The 22,806-nt window shown below is 34.3% G+C and overlaps 1 protein-coding gene across 3 annotated transcripts in view; it reads left to right on the top strand.

The window, feature by feature from the left end:
- LOC126970124 (muscle calcium channel subunit alpha-1-like) overlaps positions 1 to 15,944 on the top strand; it is a 90,820-nt gene extending 74,876 nt beyond the window's left edge. For all 3 annotated transcript variants that reach the window (XM_050815853.1, XM_050815854.1, XM_050815852.1), the window contains 8 exons: positions 552 to 666; positions 1,921 to 1,996; positions 4,572 to 4,667; positions 5,257 to 5,297; positions 7,291 to 7,364; positions 10,556 to 10,662; positions 12,176 to 12,242; positions 13,642 to 15,944. In XM_050815853.1, coding sequence (XP_050671810.1) covers positions 552 to 666; positions 1,921 to 1,996; positions 4,572 to 4,667; positions 5,257 to 5,297; positions 7,291 to 7,364; positions 10,556 to 10,662; positions 12,176 to 12,242; positions 13,642 to 13,713 — 648 coding nt within the window. In that variant the 3' untranslated portion in view covers positions 13,714 to 15,944. The remainder of the gene's footprint in view (positions 1 to 551; positions 667 to 1,920; positions 1,997 to 4,571; positions 4,668 to 5,256; positions 5,298 to 7,290; positions 7,365 to 10,555; positions 10,663 to 12,175; positions 12,243 to 13,641) is intronic.
- Positions 15,945 to 22,806: the final 6,862 nt, after the last annotated feature.

Here is a 22,806-nt window from a genome sequence, read left to right as displayed (position 1 = left end):
ACATACACAGGAATCGAAAATGAACAAAGTTTTCCAACAGAATTAAAAGAATAAGGGCAACTATATTTTGCAAATTTACCCAAGTTGCAAAATATAACTGACCACAACACTAAATTAAAAAGAAAACAAAAGGAACAAAAGCAAAAATATTATCAGCACTTCTAATGATGCAAGAGAAAATATTTTTTTTATTCAAGAAATAATTCAATTAGGCCAAACGTCGTCTACTGCTGCCTCCAAAAGCCTTCCTCAAAACTAAAATTACCTATTAACTATTCATGATTCCTTTTACGTTTTATTATCTACGTTAAGTTAAGCTGATGTTAGCTTTACTTTACTTTACAAGTATTAGACTGGGTTGTACCCAATCTCAGCTAAATGCTACAGCGGCGCCATTTTCTGTTGCCAATAGTTTTCAAATACTCAGAAATCAGAGAAATGAGTGACGTTACATTGTACTGGTCAGGTATATCACTAATAACTTCCTATCATAAAAAAACTTCTATCTTCGGTATTTAGTTAAAGGATATATATTAAAGTGTATATTTCAGAGAAATCACACTCTATTTGGTGCAGTCTGGACTAGTATCAAAAAAGGTGGTGGCAGTCTTTATACGCCACGCAAGCCGTCAAAAACGTCTATGGTCAAATCTATGTCTGCTAATGGTAAGCTTATCTTTCTTGTTTTACTAGTTCTTTTAACGAATCGATTTCAATACTGCAAATAGATTGATACTCTGGTATTGAGAAAGGAATTCCCTTAATCTGTATTTTTGCTGAACAATTGGGAGTCGAAGAGCTAATCAATCTGATTGCTACCACTGAAGTTCAGCATCGCGCCAAATGCCACAAAATTTACAGTACAATTCATAACAAAGTATAGCTGCGGAGTCCTAGTAAAAGATGCCCGATAACACTTTTGTAGGTAAACCCAAATATTTTGCAAAGTTCGTGTGATTTCTCTGGTGTTGCTAAGGATTATGGGCGGCAGTTATCACATACCATTGGGTGACCCCTACGTTTGCATTTGTCTTTCTAATCGATAAAAATTGTCTGCTTTATCCTTCCTACTTCTGTTAATATTATTCGAGTACAAAGCATTATTATTTTGGTCACAACTGTAAGAACTGTGTGGAGTAGCTTTAACTTTTGGGACTATATTGGAAATTTTCAGTGCTTTTCGCAAAAAAATACTAGTTCAGTAAATCTTTTGTGCGCCGATTTTGCTACTTGAAGTGGGCGGCTAATTTTGCCATCCCAAGTTCTCTAGCTACTTAATCAAACCTCTGATGTCACCCAACCCTCCTCGGGTTGAGTCTTCGGTGACCCCAAAATAATGGCTGCTATGTGGCCACACTGTAGGACGATGTTGTCTTCTACCTCCATGCAAACCCTGCACAGGGAAGACCTGTCGATGACACCATAGTTATTTTACGCAACCTGGATCATTTCAATAGCCTGTGGTCTATGAATGACACATTTTAGTTAATTTGCAGGGTAACCTCTTTCCTATGATCCCCATATTCGTCCGTTATAGAAACATATAATATAAAATAACTTGTTTTTAACTAGATGGCGTCATAATCGTTTACTTTAAAAAAATCCCACACCTCAAATGCGTTTGATATAGTTTACATATTTTTTCCAGTTGGCGGTCAAGGTTTGGTAGGTAAATTTGACATAAAGTATCTCACAGGTTGCAAGGAGTGTCTTGTATTTTAAAGATTGAATAATAAAGAATGAAGAAAGTCATATTAATATACTGAATCTATGCAGAAAAAAAACAGTTCTGCTCTAATATTAATAGCTGAAGAACAATTCTCCTAGGCGTCAAATTCAACGCTTATAAAATAAAATAAATTAAAATAATTAATGTTGTATATGTAAAAATTATAACTCTTTATTCTTATATTATTTTAGGTGATAAGAGTATGTCCCTTAGTTTAATGATGCAACGTGAACTTGGCATGGACGGAAAAATACCAGAAGATGAGAGGTAAGTATTTCTATAACAATCAAATAAAGAATTTATTTTTTGAATGAAGCGAATGTAAATTAAAAATACTTTACGTAGAGAATCTTGATCTTTTTTTATTTATGAAAATAAAGGACGAGACGAGAAGGACGTTCCAATGGTCGCCCATTACAATGTAGTGCCGCTCAGGATTATTGAAAAACCCAAAAATTCTGAGCGGCACTACAACTGCGCTCGTCACCTTGAGACATAAGTTGTCAAGTCTCATTTGCCCAGTAATTTTAGTAGCTACGGCGCCCTTCAGACCGAAACACAGTAATGCTTACACATTACTGCTTCGCGGCAGTAATAGGCGCTGTTGTGGTACCCATAATCTAGCCAGCATCCTGTGCAAAGGAGCCTCCCACTGGTAAAATATGATAATTGTCTACAAATGGCATCATACACAATGACCCCATTTGTATCAAATGAAACATAGTACACACGCTAGATGGTGTTGAATCAATATTATTACCTTTCATACCAGTGCATGTTAGCTCAATAAGATGGCGCTACATTATATGTTACGTCTGAAACATGCCATAAGGTGGCGCCTCGATGACTTCAAGTCAACAATATACACATGTTTTTCAGAAAGAGTTGTTGGTTCATCAAACTTAGCCCCCCAAAAAAAAAAAATTTCTATTTATGAATTTTCAATATCGCATATCGTTAGTTCGTAGTTTGTTCTTAATTGTTCGTAATAAACAATTAATTAAAAACATACCCTTTAGTTAGCCCCCGCAATCAAAGTTATTAATATTTTTCTCTCAATATTAGTTTGTAAATACACATTGACGTTTGTTCTTTAGTAAATTATGTTTGTTCTAACATTTAATTGCTTTTCTTTTTGTTTAGTTAATAATTTTTAATTACCTTAATACAAATTTGCAAAAACTTGCATTGCGCCTTTGCGTTCAAGGCGGTAAAATTACTTGTCACATTTTTGTGAGATTGTGTTTGACTGTAAATTTAAATAAATATATTATTTATTATTTATCTATATATATGATATAATGATTTTTATTGATGAAACTCTTCAGTGGTTTAACTGAATTTGGAGTATGTGAAAAAAATTAAAAGTATAGTTTTTGTTTCCTTGGGAACACGTGTATCTACAATTTTTTAATTAAAACTTTTAGGTTAGCTTTAATTTACTGTAAGTAAAACAAAAAAAAAGTAATTTTCAATCAAATATAAATCAAATATTATCTTTACTATAATTGTATTAGAAGTGTGGAAACAACTTTATTCACTAGTAAATCAGTATATATATACCTTTACTTATGTTTGATTGTTTAAAAATCATAATAATAGTTCCACAATTCTTTGAACAACGATAATTAACATCTACGACAAGATAGTTGAATTATAAAATTAATTATTTATTACTTTTTTTCAGTGGGAGATATTGATTGGAAACGATTCAGATTTTTTTTAAATAATAACGATGTTTCGACCGTTAATTACAATGTCATACATTAATCGACTAATTAATAATTAACGACGTATAATTCTTACAAACAATCATTATTGGTGGTCCATGTTTCAAAGTTAACCTTTTGGAAACTTTTGTTTATGTTGAATCGAACAAAAAATTTAATCGAATTTGAATTCATAAAAATCAATTTATTTAACAAGAAAATCAATGTTTCTTGTAATTTCCCGCTAATAATATTGAAAAATACACTCAAAATATTGTTGACTGATAATAATTTATCCAAGAATTTTATATACAAGATTTGTATTAGTTAAAATTCATAATAATTATTTTTAGCTTATAAATCACAATTGTTTATAACGATATACTTGTAAAAATATATCCTGTAACTTCAATTTAATGACTGTGCTTGTCATTATAATTTTCAAAAAGACCGCGCTAAAAGTCTAAAAGTAAAGTTGACGCATGCGCAGTGCAAGTAATTAGAATATAAATATTCAAGTAATTAAAAATAATTAATTAATTAAAAAATAAACAATGTCAAATGGGAACAAACGTTTGTTATACATGAACAATCATAAACAGAGGTTTATTGACCCGTATTGCTAAAAAAAAATTAAAATATGGGATAGGGGGGGCTAACTTAAGGGCACATTTTTAATATTTTTTTTTAAATAAATAAATCGAGAACAAACAAATGTTTATAGAGAACAATCAAGAACAAATGGCGAACTAACGATGTAATAAATAAAAAAAAAATCTGGGGGGCTAACTTTCGTGAGCTAGAGTTGTTGTGGTTGGAGAGAGCCATTTTTCACAACATACATTCTTCTAGCTCCAAAAATCGTGGCTACATCTGGGTAATGCTATAATTATTGGCATAACCGTCGGTATACAGTAGTGCACCTGTAGTGTTAAAATAATACAATATGTTATTATATTATATTATGTCAATATTTATATGCCACTTCGAAAATTATTTCGTATGCTACTAAGTCTAATGTCTACTAAGTGAAAGAAAATTACGCTCATGGAGAACTTTCGCACACTTGGACAACAAATTACAAAAAATCTCCTGGTCGCAGCTGGTCCTACTGATCATTACTGTTTTTTCAGTAAATACGATGATAATACAAGTGAGGGTGAAGAGGAGATCGCAATGCAACCACTTTTGCACGGAAAGGACTCTGAGAAAATTTTCAGAGTTATCGAGTAAGTAACATTTATTAAATTTTTTAACTCGAGCATCACACATACACTTTTGCAAGATAAAAATGGGTGTAAAATTTTTTAAACATCGTAGCAGGGTGCTAAACTGCCAAATTAATTAATATTTGGGTAAAAATTCTAATTCTTTGCAACTAGTGATGTAAAAATTTATTACCATCCATCATTCCTTCTCCTAAGACAAAAACGAGATTTTTTCCTAGAGTAAAAGCAGCTAAGTACTTATATTTAGAATACTTTTCTTAAAATGCAATAATATGTACCTTCGTACATATAATCATTTAGTAAAATGTATTATATTCCGCTATATTGGTGTCGTCTTTATGTACTAATCATGACACATTAAAATTATTATTGGCTTTTACGTTTGGAATGAACTGAAGACAGAAACACTTAATTTCAATGGCGCAATTTTATTTTTTTTAAAAGTCAGAGGAGTGTTTTTCGCTATTCTGATATTTTTGGATATTGCCTATTATCTCCAAAAATTAAGCCTGAATAGGTGTTTTAGACCTCGATCAACGAAAGAACTTTGGTATATAAATTTTCCAACTCGACTGATGAATGTTCACAGACAAACATCAAACGATTTAATGCAGAAAATGAGAAACAATTGTAAGTTTGTTTTAGTGTGTTGTGAAGATTGAGGCTTGCTGTCTATTTTGTTTCCATAAACGCTTGTTTTCATGCTAGTACTAAAACAAACTAACCCACCCCATTTCATTACTTATATAATGAAATACATGATCTTTGGCTAAATCTTGTCTCTTACGTCGATACATATATGATCTGCATCTGATTCTTAACTCAGTTATTCAGAGAGAGATACTTTTCTATATTGGTCGAGACCACTAGTTGAGACTCTTTGCTTGATCATGTTGTGAATATATCGGAACAGGAATATCACATAAGCTGGTAATGTCATAGCCAGGTCTAAGTATTCTGATTTCGGCAATTCTTCATTCTCGGCTTTCACGAGGTTTATAACAACACGAAACGTGTAATCAACACTTATGGCCAGAAATCTCAAGTAGTCTAGGTGCTTTGGTGGATATTGGTCTAGTTTCCTTTCCTAAAGGCCATCGTTTTCCATGTCTGAACCCCATTTGTCGTATCACCGCTCTTCGAGAACACTTCTCTTAAAGCCGCGCCTAGTATCGGAATACTGGGTCTCGAAATCTCGAGCGATTGCCAATTCCGTGGCCATCTGGAGGACAAAGCCAAATTGGCTTCGAAGAAGCTGGGCGTCATCAATAGAGCACGGCAATACTTCAAGCCGGCCCACATTCTAGCGCTCTACAAAGCGCAGGTCCGGCCACACATGGAGTATTGCTGTCATCTCTGGTCTGGCGCACCCCAGTATCTGCTCGATCCATTTGACCGCGTGCAACGTAGAGCAGTTCGAATTGTCGGGGACTCAGTGCTCTGTGAACGGCTGGATCTCTTGGCGTTGCGTAGAGACGTCGCATCATTGTGTGTCTTCTACCGCATTTATCACGGGGAGTGTTCCGAAGAGCTGTTTAACCTGATTCCTGCCGCCGTATTCCACCTTCGCACGACACGCCACAAGTTAGGATTTCATCCCCACCATCTGGATGTGTGGCGGTCCTCCACAGTGCGGTTTTCAAGGAGCTTTCTCCCTCGTACTACAAAGCTATGGAATGAGCTTCCTTGTGCGGTGTTTCCGGGACAATATGACATGGGTACCTTCAAAAAAAGCGCGTACACCTTCCTTAAAGGCCGGCAACGCTCTTCTGATTCCTCTGATGTTGCAAGAGAATGTGGGCGGCGGTGATCACTTAACACCAGGTGACCCGTACGCTCGTTTGTCCTCCTATTCCATAAAAAAAATGTCTACCAATCTCTATTTTAGTCCAAATATTAAAGTTTTATTAGTTACTCATTTCATCATATTTTCCTATCTTTTAGAATCTTTTCTATGTTCACGTACATCGAATACCATGTAAGGTCCTATTTAGATATTGCAGTATGATCCACTTTAGTCAATTCATTTTCTTGTAGTGTCCTGGTTTTCTTTGGTCTTACTAAGAGCTGCTTTCAATATTCGGTGTCTAGTTTTGTATTATTTCGTACCTATTCAATACTGTATCTACATATCTTCACTCCGACTTGTCCCACAGCTGACGATGAAGGAGAAACGAGAGGTCACTAGAAACGAATTAGTAAGCACCAAGAAGTGCGTTAGTTTCGATAGTTTTGTATCTGGGCTAAAGAGACTGACCATTCGAACGAGAATCGCTTAGCCAAAATTATCTTTAATAACTTTTGTCACTGTGATATACTAGTGGAGAGTCAGTCCCATTATATGTGTCTTCCTGTAATTCAATTCAATTCAATACTTTAATGGTAATTCTTTAAGTCCTAGTTATATATGACAATCCTTTATACACCCGATAGGCGTTTGTAGATTTATTTATATAAATTTTAATGTTGACATTGACGTAGTAGGTCTGTGAAATTGCATCTTTCTAGTCTGTAGCCATAAGTGTTTTTTTTCTAATTTATATAATATCTGAGTGTCAGTACTAATCTTCTATTTGGGAGCTCTTCTTGTAAGCTGTCGTCTACATATGAAAATTGTTTTTAGATCGTGACATCACGCCCAAACCGAACAACAAGCCTTATTGTGTGGAGAAACCAGCCGAGACTCTTATTGCTCGAGTAAGTTTATATTTTGTCGGGGAATCGAGAGAAGAGAGTAAAGTGAAGCAAGGGATAAGAAAGCATAGGAAATGGATACAAATAATTTATATTTCAAATAGTTGGTTTTTTAGTGTAAAGGCAACTCTATCTATATTACGTAAGTTATCCAACCTATTTAGATGGTTTTCCTCCCAAGCCGTCTTAAGGGCTGACAGAAAAATCAGATGGGGGTTTGAAAATGACTATTATGATTTTTGAATAAAATCCGTTTATAAAATTGTACATAACATACCTAGCTAAATATATAATAATGATAAAAGTATGTACTAACGGTGTGCTAAATTTAAAGGTTTTCAATGCATCTGTTGTCCCCTGCGGGAGCTCTTTTACCCCCTCTTACACAACGTGCACTACAGGGCAACATTTAAAACAACACATGGGTAGTAAAAAAATAAATTCAAAAATAAAAATATATAATTCATCTAAATAAATCAATTTTTTATAACATCATTTCGGAACTTCTGTAAGTAATCTAGTAGCCGCGAGCTAGCGCAGGCACTGGCACCTACTTTTTCCATGCCACGCCGCGCCGTACCCGTCAGAATTCGTAGGTGAATGGCGCCCTTATAAAATTTTCATTTTCTAAATGTATAATTTGTTTGTTTGAAACTTTCAAATATTTTATTTAAATTATTTTTTTTATGATTACGGTTAAGTGGCTCTTCCCATGTGTAATTTAATGTCACCATATTTATTTATTTATTTATTTATTTACAAGTAGGTACAATAACAGATAACAAGATAAAACTATCATCTAATAACAAGTGCAGCATATTTTTATGATCCTGAGATCCAATTAAAATTGTACACATCATTCACCAAATACAGTAAAAAAAAAATTAAAAAAGATTAATAAGTGGACACAATAGTAATTACAGTATAACGAAATTTAGTTAAACATTAAATTATTTTAGATAAACTAGAAAGTTTTATAAAGAGTATTTTTAAAAATGTCTACATTTGTCAATATATCAAAATCAGCACACACTTCGTTAAATTCTCTACAAATTCTCATAATCGGGTTGTTATGCGATACATTATTATTTGAGGAATTGATCGAAAATAAACATGGAATACGCACAGATCGTGTTGGAACTTTAAAGTTTATCAAACTTAATAGATGACTATCCATAAAACCATTCGCAATGTTATGTAAGACGCACTTGTCAGATACCCATCTCCGTTTATCAAGACTATGCAAGTTAAATTTACGTAAGCGTTCAGAGTATTCGGGAATTTTACGTCTAACGTTGGGCGTTAGACGTAAAATTCCCTGCTACAGAGAACTCTTACAAACCGCCTCTGAATTGACTCTATTCTATCACGGTGAACATTATAAATTGGAGACCAAATCACTGAGCAATACTCCAGGATACTTCTCACTAAACCTTTGTATAATAATATCCAGGAGTTTTCCTGTTTAAATGGTCTGGCGATTCTAATAACAAAGCTTAACATCCTATTTGCCTTTGAACAAATATCATCGTAATGGCTTTTGAAGGATAAATCCGAGTCAAAGATGACGCCCAAGTCCCTCATCACATTCACACGATCTAGAACATTACCATCGATAAAATAATCATGAACAAATGGATTTTTCTTGCGAGTAAATGTAATGAGTTGACACTTTTTTATATTCAGCATCATGCGGTTACTTTTATACCACTGCCAAATAGTCTCGATGTCCCTTTGCAGCAATGAGCAGTCTTCTGGACCGTTTATTTTACGAAAAATTTTTATATCATCGGCGTACGCCAGACACTCACATCGAATTTTGGATAATAAGTCATTTATAAATGCCAAAAAAAGCAAAGGACCTAGATTTGAGCCTTGAGGCACACCAGAGCTAGCAAGAAATGGGACTGACTCGAAGCCACTCAACGCAACTAGTTGCGTACGATTTGATAAATAAGATGTGAGCCATCTGTGAAGATTACCATGAATTCCCAGGTGATGTAGCTTACATAAAAGCACTGAATGGTGAACGTAGTCAAAAGCTTTCGCAAAATCTGTATATATTGAATCAACCTGACTCTTATCGTTAATTGTGTCACATAAGAATGAAGTATATACCAGTAAGTTAGAAACAGTTGAACGACCCGCAAAGAAACCGTGCTGACGTGAGCTTAAGATGGGCTTCAGATGGTTAAAGACATGTGCATACACAAGCCTTTCAAAGATTTTGGCGAACCAACTTAGAATGGTTATCGGGCGGTAGTTTGGGACATCTGTTTTGTCCCCAGTCTTATATATTGGTGTTACTTTAGCAATCTTCCATAAAGCAGGAAAGATTCAATTTTGTAGTGATTTGTTGTAAATAAGAACGAGGGGTTTGGCGAGACTCACAGCGCACATACGAATTAAAATGGGTGGTATACCATCTGGTCCAGAATTTTTGGATAAATCAATGGATTTAAGCTGTTGAATAACATTTTCTAGAGACACTGAAAATTGGCAGATTGAAAAAGCCGAAGGAGGAAAGTCAGGAATATAGTTCACATTACTATTAGCGTTCATAGAGTAAACCGACGAGAAATGATCAGCAAACAAGTTCACAATGCCAGGGCCATTATTAGCGTATCGGTTATTGTAACTCATCTGTCTTGGGTAGGCATTAGTGACTTTCTTATTTTTAGTGTAACGCCAAAACGCTTTTAAGTTTATAGCCAGATCAGACTCTATGCGATTTATATATGTGCGAAAACATTGATCAAAAACTACCTTAGCTCTACATCTTAACATTGCAAAAGTATCATAATCTCTTGGATTACCGCAAGTTTTAAATTTGACATGAAATTTAAATTTTGATTTTAGCAACTTTATTAGCCCAGTAGAAAACCAAACGGCTTGCCTTGGCAATATATATTATATATATATTGCCAAGGCAAGATTGCCTAAATATATAATATGTATACAAATCTCGCTACTTGGGGTAATACAATGTGCAGTGTTTATTCAGGGGCCTAAGTTCACTTATAATAAGTATCATATCAATTATTAATAATATATGAAAACCGAATAAGAGTAGCACAGGTCCGTCACTCGAATATTGATAAATTATTGCACCGCAGGTAGTGTGTTGACAACACTGCAGTTGACAACGCTGTGTTTATTAAAAACAATTTTAATTAACTCTAATATTATGACAGGTTCTGAGAGAGCAGGGACTGGGCAAGTATTGTGACGCAGACTTCCTGCAGAGCACCTCCAGAGAGATGCAGGAGGCGCTAGACCTCACACAAGAGGAAATGGACACGTGAGGACTTTCGTTTAATTTCTTTAATTTCGACATTTGAAACTTAATTTTCATCACACTTGGTTGTAATTTGGATTATTATTGTCGTTTGGATTATTATAACGCTTATAATTTAATAGAAGTCCACAGAACGTCTTGTCGTCCAGTGTAAAGTAGAAGGCATTAGACCGCGTGGAAAGTCATATGTGCGATAGACGGGTCAGATCAATCTGTTGTAGGCCCCGTGCATGAGTGCACTCGAATGACCTCTAACCGAGAGAGATGGCGAGAGATGTGAGGTACATTATATCTGCCCCTATTGAGAGACCTCTTGTCGATCACGACTGCTCTGTCAAGAGCGTATCGACCGAGACGAATTTAATATATTAAGCACACGCGTTTTTTACTTTACATTACGTGTTAAGTGTTTTAGTGCTATACTACTTAATTTTTTACTTACTCCAAGTCTACTTACTATCTAAGAAGACAAAATACCTAACTTAAACGACAATGGCTTTGACTAATAATTAATTTACCTGATTTCTGTCACTATCTATTCATGTCGCCATCTTCGCACACCACAAACTATACCACGTTGTCCTCATCATCTGAATATCTGTACAGTGCGGTTTCAAGGAACTTTCGTCCACGATCAACCAAACTATGGAATGAGATTTTTTCAAGTTTCGCGGTCCTTCCACTTAGCATCAGGCGTAGTACTCTCGCCCTTTCTTCCATAAAAAGGGGATAAAATTCAAGAAAAGGAGTACATATTATACCTAAATTTTACATTTAAATTAATGATAAACACCGTTATTTAAAAACTAGCAAATCATTGATTTATTTGTTGTATTATAATAAAAAGATAATATTTTACGAAAATAGCAAAAGATTGAGATCTTCTTTGATGATACTTGAAATAGTACTAGGAGGACTCCTCATTTCTTGGGATATTTTTTTTCTAATAGGATTTTTATTATTTACTATTTTTAGGATTATACCAGTCCTTCTTGTCGGCTACTGTCTGCTAGGGATTATCATGCATTTCTGTACTCTTAAGTTATCTTCTTAAGCTCACTAACTGTATTTAATAAATCTTATAACTATATTTACAATTCTACGACTACATAAAATTAAAACTATCATTACGTGGAAGCGTACCAAGAATACTGGCAGCATTACCGCGTTGGATAGCAAGGCTGATCCGTTGACCGAAATAGCTGCCAGTGCTTGGGTTTCCAGTAGCCTTATTGAGGCGCGAAGATAGTATTTTAGTTATCTTCCAATATAAACAGGTCATCAGCATTTCTTAGATAGTTAAATTGCGATACGTTTATATTTAATCCTTATTGATCCCAAGCTAATTGCCTGGTCTAGTACTCCTTAGAACAGCTTTCGTCTGATTGGTACCACCTTGTATGACTGCCGTGTTGAATTCAAATACATTCTTCAAATATGTGCTAGCTATACTTGTTGTAGTTAATAATAATCTAAATAACTTGGACTGTTCTATTAATATAATCATTTGTTACAGCGCTGCTAATCAAATTATCTTGCAAGAAAGAAAAATGGATAAACCGCAAAATAATTACGGTGATATGGTTCGTAATTTTTTTTTAATTTAATTTGCTATTATTTAAGGATGCTATATAGGTAGAGCATTACGGACCTGAATTGAAAATAGATTATAGCGGTAAGATATAACTTGGTGGTAATGCCTTCCACCCGAATACAAATACCCGGGTAAAAGGGGTAGCAAATTCACAAAAGCGAAAAGGAGTTGACTACAATTAATTTTGCTCTTATGATAAAGAGCTATAAGAGAAGCAAAAAACTCAGCTCATGGTAAGTGATATGTCTGCCTGCAACAATTCAGTGCCACTCAGGTTTTTTTTATGGAATATGAGGACAAACGAGCGTACAGGTCACCTGGTGTTAAGTGATCACCGCCGCCCACACTCTCTTGCAACACCAGAGGAATCACAAGAGCGTTGCCAGCGTTTAAGGAAGGTGTACGCGCTTTTTTTGAAGGTACCCATGTCGTATCGTCCCGGAAACACCGCCACAGCGTTGTAGTACGCGGAAGAAAGCGCCTTGAAAACCGCACTGTGGAGGATCGCCACACATCCAGATGGTGGGGATGATATCCTAACTTGTGGCGTGTCGTTCGAAGGTGGAATTCGGCGGCAGGAATCTGGTTAATCAGGTTTATCGTAAACACAAAATTAATTGGCACGGTGATCGCGTTCATTACCTTCAGATGTTAAATCTCAGTAGAATAAAAATTCCACAAATAGAGTTTGCACGTTACTGCTTGGTGGCAGAAAAAGACGACGTTATGGCAGCACCTAGCCGGCATTCTGTGCAAAGAAACCAAAACTGGTAAAATTTACCCCTTGATACAGAGGTAATATTATAAATATTACCAGAGGCTTTGCACAGGATGCTGGCTAGATTATGGGAACCACAACGGCGCCTATTTCTGCCTTCTGCCTCGAAGCAGTAATGTGTAAACATTACTGTGCTTCGGTCTGAAGGGCGCCGTAGCTAGTGAAATTATTGGTCAAATGAGACTTAACATCTTATGTTTCAAGGTGACAAGCGTTATTGTTTTGCCGCTCAGTATTTTGCGTATTTCAAGAATCCTGCGCGGCACTGCATTGTAATGGGCAATGCGTATCAGTTAACATCAGCTGAACGTTTTGATCGTCTCGTCCATTATTTTCATAAAAAAATTGTGTATTCTATTGGCGATCATTTCAACGTGTGATCAAATCCCTCGCAAAATTCTAGTTCACTCTGCAGTTGCCATGCATATCTGTTTGCGCAGATATAGAATTGCCTGAATATGCCTCCTGCCTTCCACGATTGCCCATTTCAGATTGTATCGTTTGCTACTATGCATCTATTCGCAGAACATCGGAGAGGGTTCATTGTGTGGCGAAAAGTATACCTGATATGATCCATGAACAGAAGTTAATATTCTTTTCGTTGTTTCAGGAAAGCATACTATCGCGGCAGTATCATCCGTTTCACCAACCCCCAGCGCAACCTCCGCCAAGGAAGACATAGTCCAAAATCGTTACAGCTGGGTTTCGTTTCACCCACACGGGTTGACAACCGCGTGGGTTTTTTTTGGGTTGATCCCTTCGGCTTAGCTTTGAGAGCTTCAGGGTTTTTGGGTGTGCCGGAGTTGTTTTTTGGCATTTTTGTAGTTTTGATAGCATGTAAAGTATATTTGTTTTAAAAATATATTTTTATATTTAGAATGATTATAAGATTTTTGATTATAATTATTGTTTGTGAATCTATTTATTATTGCTTTTTAATATGTATCGTTAGGGCCTGTATGTATAAATGTTTGAATGGAACAATGGCGTTGTGCCTTATTTATTGAAAGAGTGAAATTTTATCATACAACTTATATGTTATACTTTTTCTGTGCCAAGTTGAAAATTGGAGTTGTTAAATGTTTAAAATATAATCTTTATACATAAAAGATATACGATTCCTATACATGCTTAGAGTAAAGGTAATATAGAAATTTTTGTAACAGCTTTTTAGTAGTAGAATAAAATTAGGAGATTTTTTGACAAAAAATTGAACGCAATGTTATTACAGTGATTATTCGGATATCAAATTTACGTACGTATTTGAGTACGTTTTGATTCTAAGTTGTGAATACTCCCTGTAAATCTGTGTCGCTAACAAGGCTCAAGCCTCACTGGGAAAGAAAATACACTTACCACGATTAAGTTTATGACACTAAACTTGTCCCATTTCCCGCAAGAAAGAAACTATCAATCTATTTATGGCTCAAAAACCGTGCAACAAATAGGGATTCCATGTTAATAAAAGGGACACACATATAAGACGAAGACTAAGAATATACATGAGCATAGACGGTGTGACAGCCCGATAATATGTTTAATAATCAAAATACTATGGAATTAAGCGCTTATTATACTTCACTATGAATTCATTCGTTACTGAATATTGACAATTGGTTTTAATTATAAATTAATTTAGGAAATCCTCATCTATCATCAATTTTAGGCAATCATCCTAAATTCAAAAATATGGATGGTTTCTGACTGACTAAATCATTTAAAAGCCTAATAAGAAAGGAATTTAGGAAGGTGTAATCCCATTAAGTTACTAATTTCATTCGCTCATGGCTCTTCTTGCCTGGAGGACGTATATATTTGTTGTGTTCCCGAATAATTGTAATAGGCGAACAAGTTTCAGGGATAATTTTTGTCAACGGGGGTTGGGATATAAAAGAACTAAATTATTAATGTTGATATGAATTTCCTATTTAAATTGAGCGAACGCTAGCCGTTCGCTCAATTTAGTAAAGGCTATTTAGTAATTGGCTAGGTAAAAGGCAATTTTTGGTGTCTGGCGGCTCTTTCTACTGCAGTGAGAGTCATTGGCCATCGCGCTCGTACACTCGATATAAAATCGCCCAGCCACAAAACTCTCGGAACTATACTCGAATACAACGACCTGGCCACGACACAGTCGTCATAGCGACTATTCGCGCGGTGCGAACCGTGAAGCGTCTAGAATAAATGTGCGAACGGGGAAACATCTAGCCACTAGAGTAAATGTATCTAAATGTACTCATGTATGCCTTTGTAACCATATAATGTCAGTATCAAGACACGCGCTGCAGTGAACGGTGAAGTGACCGGCGAAATTTACCGAGTGAACCGCGCGGACAACTGATAGCGCGGCGGATGGGGGCGGTTTGTCCTTTGCACGGCACATGCCCGTGGCCAGGTCGTAACAACAAGCTGTGTTTCAAGTTTTGACTCTTCTTGTTCATCACTGGCAATATTGCTTGTGATGAACAAGAAGAGTCACAGTATTCAAATATTTTACTGGGAATAAATATGATTAAAATCACATTCACCAATGTTTAACTCACAAAATTCACGTTCTACTTCGTAGAGTAAAATGAAAAGTTAAAACTAAACATCGGTAGGAGCTCCTAGTGCTCGTAAATTTGCCACGTTGTAGCTTTGATGTACTCAGTGTCCACTAATTTGGTATATCTTCATAATTGAATTGAATAATTTTATACTCTTGTAGTAAACATGATTGATGACCATCGCAAAGCGATTTTGATTAAACCCAATATATTTTTAATATACGAATGTAAATTAAAAACGTACAGTTTAATATTATATAAGTTTATATCATACCAATTGCAAAATGCTTCTATTTATTGAGTGTTGTGTAATTTTTAAATTTGTATGAACTATATTTATACATAATAAATTTGTTATAATGTTTAATGGATTTCATTTACGAATTTCGTAGCCCTAAAGATAATTTAGGTAATCGGTAATACTCTTAACGTCTGTTTCTTTTTTATTACTTATATCACTTTCGACACTTGTATTAGTACTAGAGAATTGTTTGCGTATATTTGTAAAAGTTTCAGATAATATTTTCAAACTATCATTTGATAAAGGTTGCTTTTCTTCACTTTTGATTTGTGGCAATTGGATCATATTATTTTCGTTTGGTACTAGTATGTTTTCATTTGACACAGCTTGTTTATCTTCATCAACCAATCGTGACACTTGGATTAAATTCCCTTCCAGGGGTGCTGTATCTTTATTCGTATCTTTATCTCTGATAAGAGTTGGGTTACATTCAGTTTCGACTTGTTCATTTTCATTAGTAATGTCCAATATTAGCGTTTTTTCAACGACGGAAGTATTGATTAATTCCTCTGTTTCGTGTGGTTCTTTATTGCAGTTCTTACACATTTCCACTATTTGTCTTTGCATTAACCTAATAATGGACTCCAAATCAAATATTTTCTTATCTATATTATGTGATGATTTTGGTGGAGACACCTCATTTGAGGATTTTGTTGCAGAGTCCTCATCGGATCTTGTTCCAGCACTACTAATTTCTTTATTTTTATCCATTTTTTCCAATAACTTGTAAAAAAAATTAGTTGGAAATGTGGTTTATAAAATGTTCATATAATTATGGTCGAAAACGAGCGTACTTCTCTTTGCATTCCAAAATTCTCTGTCTTCTATGTTGCTCTTCACAAAGATCTAATGGTGGCGGTTCTGGTGCTTCTGGTGGAGGGGCACAGCCTGGCCATGGCAAGTCAGGTTTTGCAGCAATCAGGTCAGCTATACTATCACAACGCGCTGTTGTAGTAATTTCCCGTTGAACTACACAAACTATGGGGGCGTCTAATTCAAGCGCATCATCAACTGGATTCTTAATTTTTTCAATACATATAGCCGTACATTCAGGTGGAGGCGGTGGTTGGATGATTGGCTCCGTGGGACATATTTTAATACCTGCTTTCTCTTTTTGTTTAATTAATTGTTGTTTGCATAGATCTGGTGGTGGAGGCTCGGGTATAGCTTCTACTGAACACTTTTTTGTTTTCATTTTACGGTCACATTGTTTTATTTATATTGTAGGTTTCTAGTGGAAATAATTGATGAAATATTTTTTATCAAACATTTATGGAATTCTGACGGTACGTGTCATATTTGAATTTTATTCTTAAATAGCATTCTTTGATTAGAATCTTCTTTCGATTAAATTGTTTTTGATATAATGATTATATTATGACTAGCTGTGAATTCCCGCATCGCTGGATAATTCTTTGGTGTTATAGTTCTTTGTTATTCTATCACAACTTACTTCACAATTCTCTCATGTAAAAAAATTGTAGATCATTCTAAATTTTGTCAAATATTTTCATTTGATTAGAATATAGGCTTACATTTAAAATTTTATAAATAATCCTAGAAATCTCTAGATCATCTAGAATTTTTCGGATTCAACTCTTTTTCGTTTCTTTGAATATTCTGAGAACATTTCCACCATCAACCATAGTAATGTATATTTTTTTGCACCATCTAAAAGCAGAGATTTCAAAAAATCAATTTGAGAAAAAGCCCACCGACCTTTTTGAAGAAGCTGATATTTTGACGTGAGAATTTTTGATTGAAAATTATAAATAAATTAATATCGAAAAATAACTCTTTTTTGATATTAAGCCAAAATAAGGTGAGAAAATAAATATTTCAAATCAAAAAAATTACAGTGTAGCTGTGATATATAAAAGGTAGCTTTTCACCAAATTTTATGATTTTTTTTGTAAAAGAAAAAATGAAAAACCAGAAACTTGGTTATTTGAATTTTTCTCATAAATTTTGAGGTCACGTGATTAGAGCGCAAAAAAAACTGTTTTTTATATACGACTTTCCTATTTACCTTTTTTTCTATAGAAATTGTAGATTTGTTTGCCGGAAATCGATATAGAACGTTTTTCACTTCTCATGCTCTGAAATTGCTTATTTGTGCACGATAAAGGCTGCACAAAATTGATTTTTACTCGATAGGATCTACTCATAAATGTGTCTATATTAAGGCAAAGAAAATGAGCCATGCAGCCAAACACAATAAAAAGTTCAGAGATAGAATTTGATATTTTTTAATATTTACTTTAACTTATTTGCCTCATAATATATATATATTATAAAATTAATTAAATTGTAGGCTGTATACGTCTGGAGCCCAAGCCTAATAACAATGTCGTAAGATTTAAAAAAAAAAGCGGCGGGAAACAGAACTTGTTTTTTCATGCGTTTATTAATTTGCTAAAATTGTTAAAAATGTCCATGTTATGCTACTGTTTTATATCCCCGCAATCGAAATGAAAAGCAGAGTTTATAACTCGTTCACAAAACCATTTTATCCTCGACATTACTATCAGCTGCTAAAAGTCTCGGATAAAAATGGTTCGTTTTGTGCACTCGTTGTAAAATAAAAATTACAATTAACCACCCTCCCCTTTTGCACTTCCCGACCTCAGATTACCCGTAATTTATTTTTGTTATATTTTCTTCCTTTTCCAAAAGGTTCCATCGTACTATTATTTTTTTTTGGTTTCAAAAATTATCAACCCTAGTCATCCCGAACATACGAACGGGTTGAAAAATAACGAAAAGTTTACAATATGAAACTTAAAAGATAAACCTCTGAACGCACCCTAGGTGTTCTAGATCAAATGCCAGAGGAATGGAATGACATATGTCAACAAGATATTGCTGACAGCAATCTTGATAAGTTGACACCAATCTCATCAAACACAATACACAAGGTAATGGTACAGCTCCATTTTAACGAAATCTGTTTATCGTTGTTTTAAAAATGGTAGATAATATATTATTTGCCAGCTAAACTTGTTCACTATAATAAATTACCATGAAACCATAAAAATAACGAACGTATTTTAAATCATTTTCACAATATCATAGGCAGAAATTCGTACTGATAAGCCTAAATCTGTCGGTCTGACATGCTATGTATACTAGTTAATAAGTTCATTTTAAGTTTTAAGTGACGATTGGCATACATGTACTTCAAGGTACAAGATGGGCAAAATTGTATTGAATATATAAGGTATAGGTATACACAAAGAGCTATTATTACTGTACTTTGTTTAGTTCAATTTAAATTCGTCTTTTTGAATTATTATCGTCTAACAAGACAGTATAATCAGTCAACGCTAGAACGCTTTTAATACATACAATATTCTCGCGCCCAAAGGTTTTTTTTTATAACAATAAGGGACGAGACGAGCAGGACGTTCAGCTGATGGTAATTAGTACGCCCTGACTATTACAGTACAGTGCCGCTCGGGACTCTTGAAAACCCCAAATATTCCGAGTGGCACTACAATTCCGCTTGTCACCTTGAGACATAAGATTTTAAGTCTCATTTGCCCAGTTGCCAGTGAAGTTACTGGCAACGGCGCCCTTGAGATCGAAGTACATAATGCTTCACCGCAGAGAACGGCGCTGATTGTGGTACCCATAATCTAGCCGGTATCCTGTGCACAGGTACAAAAGGAGCCTCCCACTGGTGATTTCCGATGCCGAATAATAGAAATCCAAATCAACCTTGAAAACAGTTTATGAATATGTTTAAATACGAACTTAATGTTAATTTTCATCAGTTTCTTAACTTAAGCCTTCTGCTTTATCCTAATTTTAACATGTCTGTCTCTAAGCTAATTTTTTCTCAAGGTTAATATTATAACAGGTAAACGGCGAATAGGATACTCGTTTATATTCTATGAAATATACTAACATACTATTTTTTGACAAAAAAATAAGCACACTGTATATTTATTATTTATTTAACGGGAATGTTCTCTATTTCGTTGTATTTAATCAGCATCGTCGCTGTCTGAATCTTCACCTCCGAACACTGAATAGATTCTATTTTTGATGTATCCAAATACCCGATTTTGCACAGGTACTATCTCATTCCGAGAGGGTATTTCTTTAGGGGTGTCTGCAGTTGGCGTCGGGACATCGTATCGTGAACTCTTATCTGATTTGTTAAGTTTTTTATTAATGGTAGAAGTTACATTCGCCATTTTGTCGAGATCAATTGACTCACTCAGTAATTCAACGGTTGATTTTACTTTAGAGCAAACATTTTCAAGTACTTTAGCTGCAGGCCGTGGTATTGTTAAGATTCTACTATCAGTCTCATTTATTTCTTCTTCATCTTCCGTATCAGGATCATCATTCAGTGCTATTAAAATATCAGTTTCTTCGTCATTTTCAATTGATTCTGTTGTTTCATTAATTGATAATGCAGAATGATTTTTGCTAGCAGAGACTCCAATAACACTTTTTGTTTTATTAAAAACTTTTCCAATAAGACCCCCTACGGCTGAAGCAACTTTATACAACCTAGAACCACTAATCGTCGAAGAATCTGCGATTGAATGTTCAGCATTCATATTTTGAACGTTACATATAACTTCATCATCTGAACCCTGGCACTTTTCAAAAACAAAATACTTAGGTTTTTCCTTTTTATTTTTAGGTGGTATTACACCGATACAGGTTTCACATTTGTTGTTGTTTGTTTTCTTTTTTTCCTCGCTTGTAAAACCAAAGTCTTTCCGGTTTGTTACTTTAGGACACGAGCCACTTGAACCTGCACTCGGTTCTTTTTTTATTTTGCAACATTTTTTACCTTTAGCATCTTTAGACTTTGCTTTATCTTCCCCAGCCATTTTGTCAGTGAAAATAGATTCTAAATTAATTTCAGCAGGGTCATGATACACAACATCAGATAAACTTACACTCTTCTTAGTTTTCCTTCCGATTCATTTTGTAATACTTGAAATATTATATTCTTGGTTATCATTACGAGATTCTTATAGTTCTAGTTTTATATTCATTGTTTGTGTATCATTTAATCTGTTATTGTTTTCCTTGAAGGTCTCTTTGATTGCATTTTTACTATTAATTTAGATCGGGCTGCAGACTGCATAATATGTTCCTTTTTGTTATTATCAGAGTAAAAAAGAAATTCAACATTTTCTATTTTGCGTGTAGCCATAAGCATCGTTACTGGTGATATCCATGATGATCTTATTAGCCCGTTATTTGTTTTACATTATTATTTTAGGAAATATTTTCTTTTGAACAAATTGGTTAGATTGTCTTTTTGTGACAAACGTTTACGGGAAATGTCAATTTGTTTCATACTAGATAATACAACCATAAAGGTAAAATATCAAAAGAAACCAAATATACAGTGTGACGAAATCTATATTTATTTTAAAATCTGTAGCCTCTTTCTATAATTGCATTTTTTTGTAAAATGTTGTTATTTATAAAGGCTTTGCGACTCACTGGCAACAGTTATATGAATTTTGGAATTAATCTGTCTGTTTATATGTCCTTTTATAACTCAAGATCTTGATGAAAATCAGTATGTTGCTTAGGATATAGCGTTTATAGTCTAAGGTTTATTGTGATGTGATAGGTTATAATATTATGATGAGTATAATTTATGACTGCGAAAATATAATTAAAGCAAGAAGTTGAGAAAAGCGGTTGGAATTGATCAAGAAAAAATATGTGGTCCTTCATCATCATAACGGTCTACCTCACCCATTATCTTTTTCCATTCATCCTAAATGTAGATTAGCTTTACCAATTTTTAGGCTTCTTTCGTTTTTAAATAGTTTTATTTTTCGACTGCTTAGACTGAACATTAAAACAGTTGAGACACGACAACGGTGACTTTCTTTCTAGTGGAAAATGGATGTGGGCATTCTAGCATCAGGATGCGTAGGGATCATTTCGATTATTTCTAATAGATGGAGCCTTGCTAGAATAACATTTTCATGGTGTCAGCAAACAAACAGCTGTTCTTTTGATTGCTGATTTTTCGATGTCTATGTCTGGACGTGACGTCAGTATGACTTCAACAAGATGGTGGCCTGTCCCTATCTTATCGCGCGAGGATTTAACCAATCCTTGCAGGTGCTAGATAAGCTTTGAATATCCGAAAACCTAATGTCTATGTAGATTATCATGGGTACATTCATATATAAAAAATCTAAAACTTATTTATTTATTTAATTTTAGCTTCAGTCAGTAAACTCCAAAATGTTTTACTTATGCTAAACTTACCACGAAAAATTAATACTTCATTTTATATAAATTCATATGCATTTATTTCGTACTGGTGCGTTCCTCTTAAAACTAACCTTAATACAAATTAAACAATTTTAATAATAAACTATTTATAACGTGTTCACTAAACGATATGCTCTCCAAAGCAATCAAGATACAATAAATAATAGCTGATAGATATGAGTAAATAAAAGTTTTGTTAAGTTTTCTGAGGTAACTCATAGTAATAATATTTTCTCAGTGAAAGGAACAAGAGGTCTTAATCATTTCTGCCAATCGCATGCAGGTGGGAGCGAGTATGCAATATGGGCAATACTCTTTCCATTTTTCTACTTATATAACTTAAATCTAAAAAAAATAATGCAATTTTGTTAAAATGTTTTTATAGGTATAACTGACGAAATGAGCAGATCAACTTGATTTTAAACACGTCACAAAAAAACCAAGAGGTAGTGTAACGCGATAAGTCTAATAATAGAATATCACATAATGTCTGTTTTAATCATGTGTCATTTCACTAGCAGCGTTAGATGTTATGAAAAAAAAAGATCAAACTCTAGATTGATCTTATCAACACACAATTAAAGCTTATACAACGCATCAGCTTGAATCAATGTTAATTTCAACTTTAAATTGGATAATATTAATTAAGAAATATATT

Source organism: Leptidea sinapis, chromosome 20 (assembly GCF_905404315.1).
Source record: "Leptidea sinapis chromosome 20, ilLepSina1.1, whole genome shotgun sequence".
NCBI lineage: Eukaryota > Metazoa > Arthropoda > Insecta > Lepidoptera > Pieridae > Leptidea > Leptidea sinapis.
The sequence above is the reverse complement of the archived record's forward strand: the minus strand, read 5'-3'. Positions and strand labels throughout refer to the sequence as shown.